This window comes from Gymnodraco acuticeps, unplaced genomic scaffold (genome assembly GCF_902827175.1).
Source record: "Gymnodraco acuticeps unplaced genomic scaffold, fGymAcu1.1, whole genome shotgun sequence".
Lineage (NCBI taxonomy): Eukaryota > Metazoa > Chordata > Actinopteri > Perciformes > Bathydraconidae > Gymnodraco > Gymnodraco acuticeps.
The window spans coordinates 87,294-104,364 of NW_022990884.1; the positions used below are offsets into that span (position 1 = coordinate 87,294).

The following is a 17,071-nucleotide window of genomic DNA, read 5'->3' on the forward strand; positions in this document are numbered from 1 at the left end:
AGCTTGTCTAGTCCTATGGTCATGCTCGTCTCTTGTGTAAACTATTTGATCATAAAAATACAGTGGTCTTTAGCTAAATTGGAATTTTTTTAGAAAAGTGGTAACACAAGATTGCAGACTTTTCTCACCCGGAAGCCATGATAGGTTTGTATGCATAACTCCAATATGAGTGCGCTTCGAACAGTGGAGAGCTAGTCTGGCAGCCTTGTTTTGAGCTATTTGTAATTTCTGTATATGTGTTTTTGCTGCTGATGACCATATGACCGGACAGTACTCAAGATGTGACAAAACCAGAGACTGAATGACTTGTTTCAAAGTGGTTGGTGTTACATACTTTGTACATTTTCTCGTCACAGCTATGCTCCTTCCCATTTTAGTTATGATACTGTACTTGAGTAAAAGTAGAAGTACTCAGATCTTGTTCTTGAGTAAAAGTAGAAGTACCAGAGTGTAGGAATACTCTGTTACAGTAAAAGTCCTGCATTCAAAATGTTCCTCAAGTAAAAGTAGAAAAGTATTATCATCAAAATAAAGTTATATATGATGTGTTTAATGATTGATCATTAAAGTGTTCTCAAAGCTGGTAAAGGTGCAGCTAGTTTAAATGACTGTGTATACTGCAGGGTAGCTTGTGAATTTACTCCAGGTGGAACTAAAGTCTGATTTAACACTTGATTATATTTCAAATCATTCATCCAAATCTGTAAAGTAACTAAAGGTATTAAATACTTGTAGTGGAGTAAAAGTACAAATGCAGGACTTTTACTTCTAACAGAGTATTCCTACACTCTGGTACTTCTACTTTTACTCAATTACAAGATCTGAGTACTTCTACTTTTACTCAAGTACAAGATCTGAGTACTTCTTCCACCTCTGATTGGTTGAAATAATCCTCCTTACAATTCCATGCTACGTCAGTTATTCTCATGTTTTATTTTTGAAAAACTTCTCCCGGAAGTAGTATGGAACCTTTTCACTCATGCATTAGCTGACAGAAGTGCATCCCTGTTCCCGAGGAGAAGAACAACAAAGTCCCACCATGGCTGTTTTGTGGAATACATTGTGACAACTACCGACAAGATGATGAACGACATCATAGAGGAACCGGAGAAGGACACTCTGCTGGAGCCGCAAGTCTTCCCGGTAATGTCTGCTAAAGATAGCCCGGCTAACGCTAACTTGTAAATAGAAACTGGGAGGCTAGTTGAAGACGGTTTTTATGAATGGGCGTAGTGGCCTAATGGCGGTACTACAACTCCAAGGATGTCACTGGTATAAAAACAGCTATATTACAGCAGCAAACTGAAGTATAATAATTAATAAAGCACAATAAATAATGAAATCCGGGCAAGTTATGTGGAACAACGACACAAAGGCTAAGGTTTATAATAAACTCAGACTGCGCATGCGCCATGGGCTCACATCTGTGTAATTTCTGAACCTACAGTCTCTCTATTTTTGGCTTCATGCGCCACTGAGCAACTCTCATAGGAATGAACGCCTCTCTCTCTTTATTCATCCATAGGCTAGCTGCTAGCTGGTTAGCTTAGCATGTGATTTTGACAGTTGTTTATATTAGTCGCGTTTACAAAATGAAGTGTTTCTCTTTCTCGTATTACAATGCTAAGATTGAGTTTGATTGCCATTAAGTGACATTATATAGTTGGCCCATAAACACCTACAGTGTTATACTTTCTTATTCCATAAACAGAACTGCTGGGGACATCTGGAGGAGTTTTCACTTTTTTAGAGACCGTTATGGAGTAACTTATGTAGAAGTGGAAGAACTACTTAGATATCTAATTTAAGTAAAAGTAGCTTAATAGAAAACATACTATGTTACAAGTAAAAGTCCTGAATTAAAAAATGATTGCCTCAAAAGTACTTATTGTGTGTTATGTCCCATTTTAAAGTTATATACATGAATGTGTATCAATGATCATCCCAGCTTGTACAGGTACTGGTACTGTTTACTTTAACAAATTGGATTTTAATTTGTTTAAGCATTAGTTATGGCAGCTGGTAAAAGAAGAGCTATTTTAAACGATGCATACAGTGTTTGTTAGAGCAATGTTTACTTTAATATTTATTTTATTAGCTTTTCTTTTTAATGACTGATTTTAAATGCCATTTTCGTAATGTCTTTCATTTTTTGTAAAGCACTTTGAATTAGTGATGGCAGTTTGACACTGAAGCTTCGAACGGAGCTTCAACCCTGGACTTCCTATTCCATAGAAGCAGTGCTTCGAAGCTTGCTTCAAATCACGTGACATATGACGTCCGAAGCAGCAACTGCTTCAAATCACGTGACATGTGACGTCCGAAGCAGCAACTGCTTCATTTCCTGAATGAATCACTTGACTGGTTCGCGGTCTATTCACGCGATTCAATGCACTGCCTCGTCTCGATTCTGACAGGTTGAAACAGTTTCAAATTTGAGCGCTTCAACACTTTATGACCGCTCTAAACAATGCACAATGTGTGGGTTGTTGTCGTAGTTTGCGTTGTTGCTGTTGAGTTGTTGTTGGTATTGCATTTGAATTGTAGTATCATTATAGAGCAAGCCAGGAAGTAAGATAGGTCGTTCTGGCTCGGGAAACACTTCGAAATGTGGAGAAGTTGTGAACAAAAAGACAATTATCAGTAATATAAAAACAGTCCAATAATTTAAGGAATAGATAGCCCAGTGGGTAGAGCCGGCGGCCCGAATGCGGCGATGTCCTCCGCGCAGCTGGTTCAAATCCCGGAATGGACGTATTTTAATCATTGCTTTTCAACTTTAATAACTGATAAAAGGCCCTCTCCACCCAAAAACATGTCTAGCACTCTCTAGTCTCTTCTCAATAACCCAATACACACAATTATCAATCTTTAATTGCAAATAGAACATGATATTCAGTCTTACGGCCCGTCCACACAGCGGCGTGCGTTGAAGCTTCCAACGCTTCTGCCCATTCACTTTGAATGGGGTGACGTCACTTTTAGCCGAACTGCATTTTGGGAAGCGACGTGGAGCGTTGCTGGCGTAGCTGGCGTCAAAAGTTGAGCAATGTTCAACTTTTGACGCCTCGACGGAGGCGTCAGCCAATGAAATCCCGTTTATTCAAATCTGCCAGTACAATCGCTAGCCAATCAAACCGCGTGTATGCTGGGAGAGACTGCGCAGGTCATTTCCTCATATTCAAACAAATTGAGGGAAAATTGATTATAGCGGTAGTGAATCACCCGGTGCTGTATGATCAGTCTCTGTTCATCTACCGGGATACAAACCGGAGGAGCGAGGCATGGAGGGAGGAGGCAGAGACAGTGGGTGAAACTGGTAGGTTTTCGCCTGTTTGGGGATTTTATATCCAGTTTACTTCGTTTTAACATTGCTATTGCTTTGTATGTCGGGGGCGGGAGATTCATGTGATTGGTTGTTGGTCGTGTTGCTCGCAAAAAATCCCCAAGCTTCAGATACGCCCACCTCCAAGCGTCAACGCACGCTGCTGTGTGGACGCTCCGTTACGGCCCGTCCACACAGCGGCGTGCGTTGAAGCTTCCAACGCTTCTGCCCATTCACTTTGAATGGGGTGACGTCACTTTTAGCCGAACTGCATTTTGGGAAGCGACGTGGAGCGTTGCTGGCGTAGCTGGCGTCAAAAGTTGAGCAATGTTCAACTTTTGACGCCTCGACGGAGGCGTCAGCCAATGAAATCCCGTGTATTCAAATCTGCCAGTACAATCGCTAGCCAATCAAACCGCGTGTATGCTGGGAGAGACTACGCAGGTAATTTCCTCATATTCAAAAAAATTGAGGGAAAATTCATTATAGCGGTAGTGAATCACCCGGTGCTGTATGATCAGTCTCTGTTCATCTACCGGGATACAAACCGGAGGAGCGAGGCATGGAGGGAGGAGGCAGAGACAGTGGGTGAAACTGGTAGGTTTTCGCCTGTTTGGGGATTTTATATCCAGTTTACTTCGTTTTAACATTGCTATTGCTTTGTATGTCGGGGGCGGGAGATTCATGTGATTGGTTGTTGGTCGTGTTGCTCGCAAAAAATCCCCAAGCTTCAGATACGCCCACCTCCAAGCGTCAACGCACGCTGCTGTGTGGACGCTCCGTTAGTGTGTGTGTGTGCATCGAATATTTTTCAAGGCAATGATACGTTAAACCCACTGCAGCCTTGCACTTCGCCAGGAGAGGTCGCTGTAACTGAAGCTTCGAGAAATGAACCTATTTCCGACACAATTGTCCAAGTGGTTCGACGCTTCATTCAAAGCTTCATTTTGCCATCACTACTTTGAATTGCCTGAAAAGTGCTATATAAATAAACTTGCCTTGCCTTAAGGCAGGGGTAGGCAAGTAAGTTTGGCTGTGGGCCAATTTTTTTTCTGAGCCGCAAGATGGCGGGCCAGAACATAATCAAAGCCTAATTCAAGGAATTGATTTTGGTAAGAGGGCGCAGCGCCCCTGTTCCCCGGTTCAGAAAAAACTCTGATATCGCTGATAAGCCTCCCCATCAACACTCTGATGCGCAGTCAGATCCGTTGATTGGTTCACTGATGATATAGGCGCCCAATCCAGAGCCTCTGGCTAGACCCGCCCAGGCTCGTCCTCTCTAGCCCCATTTCAGTCCCAAAGCCAGGGCTATTATCTGTATTTTAACAGACTTATCTTTTAAATTGAGGTGTATTTATTGTTCTCTTCAAAGTGTATTTTTCTCTGAAATTGTAGGGAGGATGGTCCTCCCTTTCCTCAATGGACGAGTCTCCACTGAGTAAAGTAGAGTTATTAACTAGGTAGCAGTGTTATTTAACATACTTTTATTCTGATAAGTATTGTCAAGTTCTCTGGGTTTTTGGCATTTATTTGAGTGTTTGCCCACATTTGAGAGGCTTGAGGGACAATTGGAATCCTTTTTCCTTTTCTTTATTTCAACATTTCAAGGACACATTAGGATTCTTTCAGGTTGAAAACCTTTAAAAAATACCAAAGGACAAAAATAAATCAATTACAGCAGTTTTGCTTTGCAATGTAATATATTATAACCTAAATTAATCAGTAACCAAGTATTTTACTCAAACTCAATGTATTTAATAGTTAAATAAGTACTTTCATTGGCCTGGTTCCCCCCAACCACACATTTGCCATATGTGACCCGCTCTATCGAAATCAGTCGGAAGTCGCAACGGCTCATTTCAAAATAAACGTGCATTTGCGTAAAAAAATAGTTTTTCGGGGATCGGGTGTTTTGTTTGATTTTAAATAAACAAAGTCTTGGCTTTCAGAATATGAATTTTTTTTCTCCAAAATCACACGATAAATACATGTTTGAAGCTTGTAAATGGAAGATGACAGCTCTCACTCGCCACTCTGCTCTTCCACAGCGCCGCTTCCCCTCCCTCCGCTGACAATATGAATGTAATATTTATGTCGGGACAGAATTTATTTTACCGGACAAATTTGAAACTTACCGCCCGGTCATGTTTCAATAATAATAATAAGAATGGTGTAGCAGAGTTTCCGTTTCCGTTCCGTTTCCGTCAAAGCAGGTAATTACCGGACTAGGACCGGATATGCTGATGTTTAAAACTCAGTTAATGGGGCTCATTTTTATATTGCTTCAGTTTATAATCGTGACAGATAAAAATATTCAGATTCATTTTTCTATAAATGATTCCACAAACAACAAACAACATAATTATTACATTCAAACAAACTACTTGTAGTAGATGAAGTACATTATTAAAAAGTTTACATTAACTTTGAATAATAACACGGGAGAAACGGATCATCTCTTTTCCCCTCTCCCTCCCTCTCTCTCCTGACAGCCCGTCAGTTTCTCATGCAGCTCGCTAAACAGTGGGCGGGGCTTCAGGTGATCATGCAGAGCTGCGTGTCTCCATCAGACTCAGCAGCTGATCTGATCTCTCTCTCGGGTCCGGTTATACTTCACTCGCGTTTATGTCTATATCGATCAGATCCAGCTCTCCTGATCGGCCTTTATAGAGAGCACCGATCAAACTATTAAGAGTGAATATCGGCCGATAATGACCGGCGGCCGATAATGACCGGCGGCCAATCGATCGGCGGCTAACGGAAACCCTGATGTGCGACTGTCGGTCCTATGTTGTAAAAAAAAAAAAAAAAAAAATCTAAATAATATTTGATTTTTGATTCTCAAAATTACCGGCCAAATATTATTGCTGGCGGGCCAACAATGGTCCGCGGGCCGCCTGTTGCCGACCCATGCCTTAAGGTCATTATGGTTTGAATATTTGGCTTATTAATATAAGGCTTTAGATTCAAATAACTATTTATCTTTCTTGAATTACACAAGGGTTTAAAAGATGAACCTTTAGATGATTAATAAGTTGATTGAATTCTCTCTTTTTGCTGTGAAATGTGCGCTATCAAGGAGAATTAGACAGGGATCCATTCATCACATTATCATGTAGAATTTGATTTATAAAACGGATAAGTCAAATCAAGCAATCTGATTGGTTCTTAGTCAGTATCCCTCCGCGTCTGAGAAAAAGTTACAACTGTTACATTACGTCCGTTACGAAACGAACTAACTAAAGCTTAAGATGGAAATATTTAGGGTTAACTTCGACCTCCGGGTACTTGCTTACTATGGAGGAGTGGTCGCGTCGGGCCGAACAACGCCCCTTAGCTGTGATATAATGACCATATACCACGGCCTGTCGTGAGCTATTGCTAGATTAATAATATACATTCACAAAGTAACCTAAGTAGAAAGTACATTATTTGCCTCTGGATTATATTTTAGGAGAAGAACAGAGTAGCAGGAAATGTAAATACTGAAGTACTTGTACCTCATAATTGTATTGGTGTGAATGCACTTTGATCCCACCGATGACACTGGAGACACACTTTCGCTGATTTAATACATAAAGGTGGAAATTATATTTTAAACGCATTGGAATTATAGTTTTTAAGACTTTTAAGGAACCCCTAAACACTTTATTCCCTTGTCCTTTGACACGTGATGTCCTTTATTTATTATATAATTGTCTTTTTTCGTTATTTTAAGGCATTTTCAAACACCAGCTAAAGACGCATCTTTTTAGATTATCTTTTTATTAGCAACCGCCCACTTTAAATGTTCTTTTAGTCTTTATTATTCACCTACCTTTATATTGGTTTATTTATTGTTGTACCGATATGCTCACTTTATTTTATGGGGTTTTATATATTTTATATTGTTGCATCGACTCAGTCGTCTTGTGTCTTATCTGTCGGAGAGAAATCATTATTTACTATCATACCTTTTACCTCCTTGTGTCTATGAACCTGATCAAATGTTATATTTTGCTGCATGTACCTTTTAAAGTTCTTAACAAATAATCTGAGGGGAATTTCTTGTTGAGGACATGATGGATACACGGATCGTGTTCAAATCAATAGGCGAATGAGTCGAATATTTGTGTTGCTTGTATTATTTAAAAACATTGTAAATGAACCTCTGGATGTCATGTTTTCAGCTCCATTGGCCTCCAGATGTTACTCCCACGGCCGGGTGGAGACGGACGAGGAGTTTGACGCCGGCTGGGTGACGTACTTCAGCAAACCTGACATCGATGCCTGGGAGCTGAGGAAAGGTACCTTTGTGCTTTTTAAATATATTCTGAGGATGTGTCCTCGCTCTGTTGTTAATAGTGTGGTTCATGTTATGGTTGTAGTTTGGGTTTCATTGAAAAGTGTGGACAAAAGAATACATTCTGTCAAAAGTTAGACCTATTTTCAGTAAATCTGGAAAAGTGTTCTGGTTGTTATAAGCCCCGATGTTTCTAGGAGTTGGGTTTTATTCCCACTTTTAACAAAACTGTATGTATTGTTTGGATACAATTGTACAATATCATGGTTGCTCTTCTTATTATTGCTTATTCTAAATATAGTACAGGCAAGAGATGCAAATAAAGGACACAGCAGGACATTTAGATGAGAACACCAGGTCAAGCTACATTTAATAAATGGTTAATATTAAATAAATAACCCAAAACAAAACACTGAACTACACACATAAATAGTCAAAGTTAATGAGGGTCCCTGAACGTACCGCACTCTGAACTACACACAGATATAATCAGTTACTGAGAGTCCCTGAACGCACCACACTCTGAACTACACACACAGCTGGGTTACTGAGGGTCCTTGAACGCACCACACTCTGAACTACACACAGATATAAGCAAAGTTAATGAGGGTCCCTGAACGCACCACACTCTGAACTACACACAGATATAATTAGAGTTTGTGAGGGTCCCTGAACGTACCACACTCTGAACTACACACAGATATAATCAAAGTTAGTGAGGGTCCCTGAACGCACCACACTCTGAACTACACACACACACAGCTGGGTTACTGAGGGTCCCTGAACGCACCACACTCTGAACTACACACACACACAGCTGGGTTACTGATGGTCCCTGAACTTAACACATTCTGAACTACACACACACACACAGCTGGGTTACTGAGGGTCCCTGAACGCACCACACTCTGAACTACACACAGATATAATTAAAGTTACTGAGGGTCCCTGAACGCACCACACTCTGAACTACACACACACACACAGCTGGGTTACTGAGGGTCCCTGAACGCACCACACTCTGAACTACACCCACACAAAGCTGGGTTACTGAGGGTCCCTGAACGCACCACACTGAGGGTCCCTGAATGCACCACACTCTGAACTACACACACACACAGCTGGGTTACTGATGGTCCCTGAACTTAACACATTCTGAACTACACACACACACACAGCTGGGTTACTTAGGGTCCCTGAACGCACCACACTCTGAACTATACACAGATATAAGCAAAGTTACTGAGGGTCCCTGAACGCACCACACTCTGAACTCCACACACACACAAAGCTGGTTTACTGAGGTTCCTGAACGCACCACACTCTGAACTACACTCAGATATAGTCTCATTTACTGAGGGTCCCTGCACGCACCACACTCTGAACTACACACATATATAATCCGTTAATGAGGGTCCCTGAACGCACCACACTCTGAACTACACACACACACAGCTAGGTTACTGAGGGTCCCTGAACGCACCACACTCTGAACTACACACGGATATAATCAGTTACTGAGAGTCCCTGAACGCACCACATTCTGAACTACACACACATATGGTCAAAGTTACTGAGGGTCCCTGGACGCACCACACTCTGAACTACACACAGATATAAGGAAAGTGACTGAGGGTCCCTGAACTTACCACACTCTTAACTACACACACGCACGGCTGGTTTACTGAGGGTCCCTGAACGCACCACACTCTGAACTACACAGAGATATACTTGGAGTTAGTGAGGGTCCCTGAACGCACCACACTCTGAACTACACACACACAAAGCTGGGTTACTGAGGTTCCCTGAACGCACCACACTCTGAACTACACACAGATATAAGCAAAGTTACTGAGGGTCCCTGAACTCACCACACTCTGAACTACACACACATATAATTAGGGTTAGTTAATGTCCTTGAACGCACCACACTCTGAACTACACACAGATATAATCAGTTACTGAGGGTCCCTGAACGCACCACACTCTGAACTACACACACAAAGCTGGGTTACTGAGGTTCCCTGAACGCACCACACTCTGAACTACACACAGATATGGTCAAAGTTACTGAGGGTCCCTGAACGCACCACACTCTGAACTACACACACATATAGTCAAAGTTACCGAGGGTCCCTGAACGCACCACACTCTGAACTACACACATATATAGTCAGTGAGTGAGGGTCCCTGAACGCACCACACTCTGAACTACACACACACACAGCTGGGTTACTGAGGGTCCTTGAACGCACCACACTCTGAACTACACACAGATATAAGCAAAGTTACCGAGGGTCCCTGAACGTACCACACTCTGAACTACACACATATATAGTCAGTGAGTGAGGGTCCCTGAACGCACCGCACTCTGAACTACACACACACACACACAGCTGGGTTACTCAGGGTCCTTGAACGCACCACACTCTGAACTACACAAAGATATAAGCAAAGTCACTGAGGGTCCCTGAACGCACCACACTCTGAACTACGCACACATGTATGCAAAGTGACTGAGGGTCCCTGAACGCACCACACTCTGAACTACACACAGATATATTTAAAGTTACAGAGGGTCCCTGAACGCACCACACTCTGAAAAAGGATCCCTTCAAAAAATTTAAATAACTAAGTTGACGGTCCAATACACTCAAGAACCAAAGACACAAACATACGATATGCATATCATATGTATTGTCCCATTTCATGTTTTGTAATGGTTTGAGGCAATATTATGAATGTGTCATTATGCTGCTGTCAAATCCTCGTCTCAGTACGATACCAGTCACCTCTGTGGAAACATTGGTATAACTGCCTTTTTCATTTATATTGAACTGTATGTCTTTTAAAAATGGACCTTGAGTCTCTTCAATAAAGCTGACGAATATCTTCTCCACAAGAAATTGTCTTAATGTATTTTTTATGAACCTTAAATTCAGACGACTCTTGTTAATGATTGCTAATTCTTCCAAGTAATACATTTGTTTTTTAAATGAATGTGAAGGCATGAACACCCTGATCGGGTACGACCTGGTGCCCGAGGCTAAGATCGTGGACTCAGCGCTCAGAGCGTGCCGGAGACTGAACGACTTGGCCAGCGCCATCCGTATCCTGGAGGCCGTTCAGGTGAGATCACTTATCGAATTGTGGAAGAAATGAGGCCCTATGTCTCCTCCTAACCACTCTTACTTAATGTCCATGAAAATGTTCAAGATTCAAGGCTTTTATTGTCATGTGTACATAGCTACAGTTTAGATATGTATTAAATCTGAGGCTCCTCCAACAGCGAAACACAGTGAAACAGATAAAATAGTGCAAGGCAAGTTTATTTATATATATATATATATATATATATATGGATGTTCTTTCAAAAGCTCAGGTGTTGAACAGTCTGATGGCCTGTGGGATGAAGCTGTTCTGGTATAATAACATAATGATCTGGGATTAAAGGAAGTAGTGAAGGAGAATTCGTCAGGACACTGGGAGACGTTATGATGAGACGGAGGGTGTTTTTGATGTGCCTCTGTTGTGGGAAAACTACAAAGCGACTAAAAGCACATCTAGATACTTGAGTCCGTGCATAGCATGTTGTTTCTTGAGGGTTTCATAAATGTGTGAAGCTAATTGGTTGCATGAAAGCCATTTAGTATCATTGTATATAACGGCTTTGAATAAATAATACTCTATGGAATATTTATACATAAACGTATCTTTCGTAAAGGATGGTCCTGTGTTTCCTTAAGGAGACAACAAGGGAAGCAAGGTGCCCACTGAGAGACTTCTAGGTCAATTCACTCTGTTAGGAACATTTCTGAGTGAAAGATGAATAAAATAGTGTGAGAGAATGATTTGAGATGTGCAAGTAAATACAAATAGAATAGAAATAGTGCAAGAAGAGTCTATATACAAGTAAATGGAATCTGATATATTAGATAAATAATTAGCAAGATGCAAACAGATGAATGTTTATGGATGGTCTTTAAAAAGTGCAGGTGTTTAATAATCTTATGGTGCAATATAATGGATTGAAGTAGAGAACAATATTATCACCGTGGTATTCCCATGTGTTGTGAATGGAAAGACTTGTTGTTTATTTGATTAGTAGATGCTAATTGTTTTTAAACCAATCATAAAGGAGGGCTTCAGTCCATACGTATTGCTGATCGCTGTAAGTAGTGTAAGCTGTGTTCTCCGTAACAAAATCCTCTTCATTTGTTATTTCCTCTGTGTCCTTCAGGACAAAGCCGGCCCCCACAAAGAGATCTACCCGTACCTGATCCAGGAGCTGCAGCCCACGCTGTCAGAGCTCGGCGTCTCGACTCCAGAACAGCTCGGCATGGACAAGTTGTAGACCCTCCAGGTGACGATGCTCTCATTACAACATGTGTTTTTAGCACATCTCTGCACACGTGTCTCAGGGACAGTTTCATCCCAGAGATGACTCTACATCAGGGGTCTCCAAACCTCAGCAAATAATAAAAGTAGAATGGCATACGGCCCACAAATAAAACGTGTGCTCGGCTTATATTGTACTTCTTAAATATATATGTACAAATATATTACACAGTAGTATTCAGGTGTTAATGAAACCACTTTTCTAATAAAGCTGGAAACATTTTCTAACAAATCTTAGTTGATAAGAAAAAGTGCAATGACTTATTTCCATAACAAGCTTGAAATACACCGTTCCTATTCCTCCTTATTTTAATCAATCTGAAGCTTCTGCTTTAAGGGATGAGCTGCCAACACTCACGAGCATCATTTACCTACATTTGATTGGTTTTGCTAACTTATAACTTCACTTATGAGGCAATGAACCTCTACTGAGGGGCCCAGCCCTTTGTATATGTTTCTGTGTGTGGCCCTCAGTGAAAAAGGTTTGGCCACCCCTGCTCTATTTACTAATTACTCTTCTTTGCACACTGTAGTCTGACATATATTCAGTGTTCTAAGTCTTTTAGTTTTTTTAGGTTATTTTGTATTTAAAGTAATGCTGTCAAAATTATCGCGTTAACGGCGGTAATTAATTTTTTGAATGAACTGCGTTAAAAATGTTTAACGCATTTAACGCATGTGCAGAATGGCCCGCCCCATACATCCCACCAGTGGCAGCGGCAGGGTATGGCTGGGGTAGGCTACACCCATACCAAGAAATGGCTTAGCCCCACCATGAAAAATGATGTTAAAGTAAGCAAAATAAAGTCTGCCAACTCGCGCGGAGTAAATTGCACAGACAGCAGTTAGTAAGATTGATTTCAGTAGCCAGTGATGTACCTGAACGCGTTCATATTTTGGGCGAACGTGAACTGAACGTACTGTATTTCCGCTAGATGAACGTAATTGAGAACGCGTTCATTCTCAGCGCTGTATAACGGCGTTCAAAAGTGCGTTCATTCTCAGCACTGTATTATAACGGCGTTCAAAAGTGTGCCAGATTTAATATGCCTTTCAGCCGAAAACCCAGTTAAAACACACCGTACACAGGCTTCAAAATAATGCGGAAAACCACCCAATCTGGCAACAGCAAGCTGCCAGTGACGCATACGCGCCTGTCACACTAAAATATACGTCATCAGACTCCTCACAACAAACAATGTGGAACCGCGGAACCGGCGAGCATTGAATTAATTAATTAATTAATATGTATGGACGAAGCCGAGAGCAGCTGCAGCAGCACTCGCTCAGAGTCAGACTCTACGGTGTCGGCGTATGAGCATTTAAAAGAGTTTTACGTTAAAGTCAGTACTGACTCAGACGGAAAAAATCTAACGTTTGCCTGTAACCTTAGTTTCATACCTCAGCCTGGTTCCTACCTCGTGTTGTGTTAGTACAGAGTTATGTCGGCACATGTTTATATGTTATATGTTTGCACAATGACTACTTTCACTTTTGGTACTTTAAGTATATTTAGATTATTATACTTAATAAAGACCATTCAAGCAGCACGTTTTTCCTCATGTTTTTGAAAATATACTGTAGAGATGAAAGCTGCAGCTGCTACTAGTGTGGACTGAATGGGCGGCAGCAAAGCGTTATGGAAAGGCCAGTATTCTGATTGCTGTCTGTGGTTCTATATGGGTTGTGGCAATCATTTTGACAAATAATAGCTCGCAGCAACGTATTGAAAAAAGAACTATAAACTATAAATTAGTTCATTTTTGAAACCATGAACTTTAGTTCAACATTTTGAATTATGAACTATGAACTGAACTAGTTCATTTTAAAATGTGTGAACTGTGAACTAAACTAGTTCATGTAGAAAATGAACTTTCCCAACACTGTCAGTAGCCACTTGTCTGGAAATACCGAAGACTAGAAACGGTTTTGAAAACTTTTGTCACGTAGTAATCGTCTTCTCAATAGAACATCTTTGATAATGTCTTCTGGCCAATCAGAATCAAGATAACGGCGTGGTGTTGTTGCAGGAAGTCCCGACGGAGAATACTTTTGCTGTAGTACATCTCAATATACATCGATAAAACATTACGTGTTGATAGAAATCAACACGTAATGAAATAAGACCCCACGGTTTGATGATTGATAGGTGTGTGGGCTGTCTTTCATTTTGACACACAGAACAATGTTATAATAAATATACATAGGCCTACTACAGGGGTAGGCAAGTAAGTTTGGCCGTGGGCCAATTTTTTGCTGAGCCGCAAGATGGCGGGCCAGAACATAATCAAAGCCTAATTCAAGGAATTGATTTTGGTAAGAGGGCGCAGCGCCCCTGTTCGCCCAATCCAGAGCCTCTGGCTAGACCCGCCCAGGCTCGTCCTCTCTAGCCCCATTTCAGTCCCAAAGCCAGGGCTATTATCTGTATTTTAACAGACTTATCTTTTAAATTGAGGTGTATTTATTGTTCTCTTCAAAGTTTATTTTTCTCTGAAATTGTAGGGAGGATGGTCCTCCCTTTCCTCAATGGACGAGCCTCCACTGAGTACAGTTATTAACTAGCAGTGTTATTTAACATACTTTTATTCTAATAAGTATAGTCAAGTTCTCTGGGTTTTTGGCATTTATTTGAGTGTTTGCACACATTTGAGAGGCTTGAGGGACAACTGGAATCCTTTTTCCTTTTCTTTATTTCAACATTTCAAGGACACATTAGGATTCTTTCAGGTTGAAAACCTTTAAAAAATATCAAAGGACAAAATAAATCAATTACAGCAGTTTTGCTTTGCAATGTAATATATTATAACCTAAATTAATCAGTAACCAAGTATTTTACTCAAACTCAATGTATTTAATAGTTAAATAAGTACTTTAATTGGCCTGGTTCCCCCAAACCACACATTTGCCATATGTGACCAGACCCGCTCTATCGAAATCAGTCGGAAGTCGCAACGGCTCATTTCAAAATAAACGTGGATTTGCGTAAAAAAATAGTTTTTCGGGGATCGGGTGTTTTGTTTGATTTTAAATAAACAAAGTCTTGGATTTCAGAATATGGAACTTTTATTTCCAAAATCACACGATAAATACATGTTTGAAGCTTGTAAAGGGAAGATGACAGCTCTCCCTCGCCACTCTGCTCTTCCACAGCGCCGCTTCCCCTCCCTCCGCTGACATTATGAATGTAAGCAGATATGTCGGGACTGAATTTATTTTACCGGACAAATTTGAAACTACCGGTCATGTTTGAATAATAAGAATTGTGTAGCAGAGTTTCCGTTAGCAGGTAATCACCGGACTAGGACCGGATATGCTGATGTTTAAAACTCAGTTAATGGGGCTCATTTTTATATTGCTTCAGTTTATAATCGTATATAATGACCGGCGGCCGATCGATCGGCCGCTCACGGAAACCCTGATGTGCGACTGTCGGTCCAATGTTGTAAAAAAAAAAAAAAAAAATCTCAAAATAATATTTTATTTTTGATTCTCAAAATTACGGGCCAAATATTATTGCTGGCGGGCCAACAGTGGCCCGCGGGCCGCCTGTTGCCGACCCATGGCCTACTGTATGTTAAATGGATATATCCGCCTTCTTTCATTTATCTTTCCATTCCCACAACAATATACATAAAGAAATGGCATATTTTGTACATAATTCGAATGGTGATTAATCATGATTAATTAATTTTTAAGCTGTGATTAATCTGATTAAAATTTTTTATCGTTTGACAGCCCTAATTTAAATGTATATGTTTGACCTCTTTTTACAACTTATGGTCTGAAGTTGTTTATGTTTGCACCACAACACACCAGAGCTAATCCCTCTGTGTACCTGGTGATAAACTTGATTCTGAATTTAGGAAGTTAATGTGTGTTAAATTGTGCAGCAGCTCATGAATGATTTTGCTTTTGACTTCCTCTCATCTGAACATGTCTCCTTCTCCTCTCTCCTCAGGTCCTTGGATGTATAACGAGATGACGATGAGCTCTTCTGATTCCCCACTTTAAATATGTCTATATATTGTTGATCAAATCCATGCTTTCCTGTTGTGTACAAAATGGTGGACCTAATAATAACGAAACCAATAATTTAAGAACGTGTGTTGTTCTTTTTGTTTTGTATAATATACATGCATCATATGTTCCAAGTTGATCAAATAAACTCATGTATACAAGATTAAAACATAGTTTAGCTATCTTGGTCAAAGTGTTGATGAACCAGTTTGTACCTTTTGGTTTGATGAGCTTCAGGTCACCAGGGGCCTGTACTACGAAGCTGGTTCAACCTAACCTGGATATGTTTGAGTTAGCCGGTTAGCCTAATCCAAAACATACGCGCTCTCGCTAAACTGTCCTACGACGCAGGTTATCAAGTGGATCGCTCAAGCCAGCCGTGTCCTATCTAGTTAGGTGCGCGTTCACATAAAAGTGGTGGTATCTGGAGCATTCGACCAATCACAAACATGGAGAAGCTACTGACAGCGCAGCGTCATACTTCCTGAATGAAAAGTCAACTATAATATTAGACATATGAAGAAGTTAAACTTTAAACATCCATGACTTAAACACTTTATCCAGGATCAAAGCCACAGAGCTGCACCTGCAAGGTGAATACAGCTGGTGACAGAACAAGTGTTTGAATGCGTACATTAACAGGTTTATGATATCACTGCCCCGTCCAAGACACGAGTGGATCTGACTTTAATTACATTTGACTCGAGTGTTTCGTCAACTTAATGTGTTGCTTAAAATAATACTTCTGCATACAGTATGTGACACTGTGAGTGCTGCACGGCCAGATACGGCTCAGCTGACTCAGATAAGGAAATATATGATACATTATGATGTGATATGAATGATAATGGAACATATCGACGTCTGCACTCACAGTGCCGCGGACTGTAGGCGACGTAATGTTACTGTTGGCGCAGCAGCCATTACCAGCAAAGGTCTAGATAGCCTTGGACTAATACTACGGAGGAATAAAAGACGCCACACACTTGCATTGTAGTTCACATGACACTGACTGAGTTCTCCGAGTGAGCCAGCAATGATCTCTTTAT

At 40.8% G+C, this 17,071-nt stretch overlaps 1 protein-coding gene across 1 annotated transcript; it reads left to right on the forward strand.

The window, feature by feature from the left end:
- Positions 1-992: 992 nt before the first annotated feature.
- Positions 993-16,195, forward strand: LOC117557579 (cytochrome c oxidase subunit 5A, mitochondrial-like; the record flags this gene model as incomplete). The annotated part of the gene is made up of 5 exons (XM_034233464.1): positions 993-1,143; positions 7,495-7,611; positions 10,615-10,736; positions 11,848-11,970; positions 15,964-16,195. Coding segments are annotated over 4 exons (504 nt in total), but the record flags the coding sequence as incomplete, so codon positions are not given.
- Between the last annotated feature and the right edge of the window lie 876 nt (positions 16,196-17,071).